Below are 4,706 nucleotides of genomic sequence, written 5' to 3'. Positions count from 1 at the left end.
CACCAAAATAAAGATCAGAGCCTCTACTTTTAAACAAAAATTGTTCCATTTTATTCTAGCTTAAAGCATTCTTTTTTTATCAACACTTGAACGTATGTAGGTTTCATAAAAATGCATAATTTTGAACAAAAAGGCGAGAAAATCAAATTTTTATCAAAAACTACATCTGGATAATATTCAGTATGATTATCAAAGCATAAATGCAGTAAATCGCTTCCATCAACACCTGCAAAGCACAGACATCACTTCCTGGATCAACATTGTACTCCGTAACATTATGCAGTTTTCATTTATATGCTGTCTATTGCTGATGATCGCATTATTTTTCATATGCATCTGTTTACATAAGAGATCGCTAGTTTCTCCATCCTGTTCATGTGTGTTTTTGTTCGGGAGGTTTTGTACTCGTTCAGAAGACGTGTAATAGCGCCCTCGAGTCTATAACAGTGAAGCGTTTTCTTCTAAAAGACGAGATATCTCGTTAATGGCGGGGAAAGAGTTAAGCTCCAAAACGAGCTTGTGTGACCAGATGCACTGCTCGGGGATGTTGTGGCATCCAGATGTGGCCACTCAGCTGCTTCTGGCATCAGAGGACGACAGACTTCCGGTCATGCAGATGTGGGACCTTCGGTTTGCCACCTCGCCGCTCAAAGTCCTGGAGAGCCACACCAGGTAGAGATTCACACGAACACTGTGTGGTCCAGCTCATGCCGTTCAGTTCACGAGCGCACTCTTTTCAATCTTCCAGAGGAATTCTGTCCATCTCGTGGAGTCAAGCCGATCCGGAGCTTCTGCTGAGCAGCGGCAAAGACAACCGGATCCTGTGCTGGAACCCAAACACCGGAGAGGTGCGTCAGTCACACCTGCTGCTTTTCTACATTAGATACTTCTATCCTAAGTGACTTGAACTGCATTTAAAGTATACATGTGATCAGTTCGTGCACTGCATAAGAATCAAGCCCCTGGCTTTGATATTGCTAGCATCGTGCTGTACTGTTACGGGTCTCTACTGTGTCATTTTATATGATTAATGTATATATAGATTAATATACAGTATAATATATATATATCTATTTTCAAAGATTAAAATTTTCAAACACGGTATGAACAGCGTCTGTTAAATGACTAAATGTAAATGAAAACGGTACTAAAATAAACATTATTTATTTATTTACTTATTTATTCATTAATTTGTTAAAAAAATTAGACCTGTTAAATTCTACAAAAAATTATTATAAATTTTTTTTATTGTTCAATTATAGAATAAATAATAATATAATGCATAATAAAATGTAATATTTTTAGTATAAGTTAGCGGATCTATTTATTTTGAACTGCATTTAAAGTATACATGTGATCAGTTCGTGCACTGCAATATAATGAAATATAAATTTTTTATTTTATTTTTATTATGATGATGATGATTGTTGTGGTTGTTATTATTAGGAATAGTTGTATTATAAAATTATATAATAAATAATAACATTAATTATTTTAGTATAATTGAACAGATAACATTTTTATTGTTTTATATATATATAATGTGTAATAAAATATACATGATGATGACTATGATTATTATTATTAAATAGAATAAATAATAATAGAAAAATAGAATACAAATAAAATTTATAATTATTTTTAGTATATATAATGTATAATAAAATATATGTATATTATTAAACTGTAGTAATAAAATATAATAAATAAAATGTATTATTTTTTTATTTAATAGATCTATATTATATAATTTATAATAAAATATACATTGTTGTTATTATTAAATTATAGAATAAATAATAATATTATACAATATAAGAATGTATTAAATTTATTATTTTTAGTATACTTTAACAGACCTATTTATGATGATAACACTATAAAATATTAACAATAAAAATAATATAAATTATAAAATAATATTCTAAAAATATAGTATAATTTAACAGACCTATTTATGATGATAATACAATCAAATATAATTAAACAAATAACTTATAAAATAATATTCTAAAAATATATAATAAATCTGTAGTTTGTCAAACAGCTGATTGCCAAGTTTAGTAATGAATAAACCCATAGAGATCCATTAGTGTGGGATCTTTGGATCGCATTGCACGTGTGTAGAGCATCATGCCTCGTCTCTGGTGTTTCAGGTGATTTACGAGCTGCCGACAGGCAATCAGTGGTGTTGAAATCCATCAGTGTGGGATCTTCGGATCGCATTGCACATGCACTGAGCATCATGCCTCGTCTCTGGTGTTTCAGGTGATTTACGAGCTGCCGACAGCCAATCAGTGGTGTTTCGATGTGCAGTGGTGTCCTCGTAACCCCGCCCTCCTGTCAGCCGCATCGTTTGACGGACGGATCAGTGTGTACTCTGTGATGGGAGGACGTCTTCAGCAGCAGCAGCACAGCACGGTGGACCAGGTGAGATTATGGGAACATTTAACCTGCTTTTCTTTGAGGAATGATGATCACATGATCTCTCTCTCTGTTCTTAGATCTCGGCTTCGTTTGACACCAGCGACCCGTTTGGAAGCGGTCAAGCTCTTCCTCCTCTGCAGGCTCCTCAGCCCTCAGTCGAAATCACCATCATCCCTCCGCTAAAAAAGCCACCCAAGTGGGAACGGAGGCCTGTCGGCGCGTCCTTCGCTGTGAGTATTTTAGGGATGTCGAGACGTCTGTTATTTTAAAGGTGACATATCATGAAATCTGACTTTTCCAGGTTGTAAGTGCTATAATCAGGTGCATCTACCAACCAAGGAAACGTGAAAAAGATTAACCCAGTAACTTTGTTTTGGGAAGTCTTTTTCTGCAAGCGTCTGAGAAAACCAGCGCGTCTGATTTCGCTCCCTTGGTGACGTGGCAAAGGGATCTCATTATAATATTACCGCCCCTTAATCTGTAAGTTTACACCCACGGCACAGTTATCCTGTTTTCACAAGCGACAACGGTGTACTAGTCCTAAAGCCATGGTGAAAGTTTGAGCGAAGCATGCTAGCTGTTTTGTGTTTGGCTGCACAGACGAGCACTGAACACTGTTTAGATTCCCAGCCTCAGACTTATTAAAATATAGAATAAATAACTAAATCATATGTAATATATAATACATTTAGTAATTGTATTATAAAATCAACATTTATTATTATTATTATTATTATTAAAATATAGAATAAATAACTAAATAATAATAAATAAATATTATAATAATAATAATAATAAAAAAAATTTTTTTACTAACTTTAATAATTGCAATAATTTTCTCAAACAACTTTTTACCAGGATTAATGAAATCATAGAAATCCATCAGTGTGGGATCTTCGGATCGCATTGCACATGCACTGAGCATCATGCCTCGTCTCTGGTGTTTCAGGTGATTTACGAGCTGCCGACAGCCAATCAGTGGTGTTTCGATGTGCAGTGGTGTCCTCGTAACCCCGCCCTCCTGTCAGCCGCATCGTTTGACGGACGGATCAGTGTGTACTCTGTGATGGGAGGACGTCTTCAGCAGCAGCAGCACAGCACGGTGGACCAGGTGAGATTATGGGAACATTTAACCTGCTTTTCTTTGAGGAATGATGATCACATGATCTCTCTCTCTGTTCTTAGATCTCGGCTTCGTTTGACACCAGCGACCCGTTTGGAAGCGGTCAAGCTCTTCCTCCTCTGCAGGCTCCTCAGCCCTCAGTCGAAATCACCATCATCCCTCCGCTAAAAAAGCCACCCAAGTGGGAACGGAGGCCTGTCGGCGCGTCCTTCGCTGTGAGTATTTTAGGGATGTCGAGACGTCTGTTATTTTAAAGGTGACATATCATGAAATCTGACTTTTCCAGGTTGTAAGTGCTATAATCAGGTGCATCTACCAACCAAGGAAACGTGAAAAAGATTAACCCAGTAACTTTGTTTTGGGAAGTCTTTTTCTGCAAGCATCTGAGAAAACGAGCGCGTCTGATTTCGCTCGCTTGGTGCCGTGGCAAAGGGATCTCATTATAATATCACCGCCCCTTAATCTGTAAGTTTACACCCACGGCGCAGTTATCGTGTTTTCACAAGCGACAACGGTGTACTAGTCCTAAAGCCATGGTGAAAGTTTGAGCGAAGCATGCTAGCTGTTTTGTGTTTGGCTGCACAGACGAGCACTGAACACTGTTTAGATTCCCAGCCTCAGACGAGACGACAGAGCAGTGATTTATTGATTTATTTACTGTATATTGCTGCTGCCACACAGATCTAAAATACACATGTGATTTATTTCCCAGCTGTTTACCTTCACAGACACCTTCACAGACATAACTGGTGTGTGTTTGTAACGTAAACTTGTGTGTGAATGAGAGCTTAGTTTAGTACTCACATGCTGTGACAGCCGCTTTCTGTGCGTGTGCACTCAGAAAACTGTATATCAGAAGTTTAAACTAATATGGTTTAAAACGCATGATTTCAGTGCGATAAACATGATAATCAGAACAAAAACAGATGTGTTTAGCAGGTACGAGCTGTAATGGCGCAGCTCTATTCAGGAAAAGGGGGCGGGGAGCAGCAGCTCATTTAAAGAGACAGGCACGAAAAACAGCGTGTTTCTGCTTCCACTCAAAATAGACATTTTCAGAATGCTATAATAAATGATCTGTGGGGTATTTTGAGCTGAAACTGCACAGACACATTCTGGGGACACCTGAGACTTATATTACATATTGTAAAAAGGG

General features: G+C 37.2%; 1 protein-coding gene across 1 annotated transcript in view; it reads left to right on the top strand.

The window, feature by feature from the left end:
- Positions 1-4,706, top strand: part of LOC107597776 (protein transport protein Sec31A-like) — a 30,779-nt gene that overhangs the window by 12,632 nt on the left and 13,441 nt on the right. The window contains exons 7-10 of the mRNA XM_016288957.1: positions 530-672; positions 749-848; positions 2,269-2,430; positions 2,505-2,657. Of these exons, the coding sequence (XP_016144443.1) occupies positions 530-672; positions 749-848; positions 2,269-2,430; positions 2,505-2,657 (558 nt within the window). The remainder of the gene's footprint in view (positions 1-529; positions 673-748; positions 849-2,268; positions 2,431-2,504; positions 2,658-4,706) is intronic.

This window comes from Sinocyclocheilus grahami, unplaced genomic scaffold (genome assembly GCF_001515645.1).
Source record: "Sinocyclocheilus grahami isolate Dianchi unplaced genomic scaffold, SAMN03320097.WGS_v1.1 scaffold236.1, whole genome shotgun sequence".
Classification (NCBI taxonomy): Eukaryota; Metazoa; Chordata; class Actinopteri; order Cypriniformes; family Cyprinidae; genus Sinocyclocheilus; species Sinocyclocheilus grahami.
This window is presented reverse-complemented; position numbering and strand designations above follow the sequence as displayed.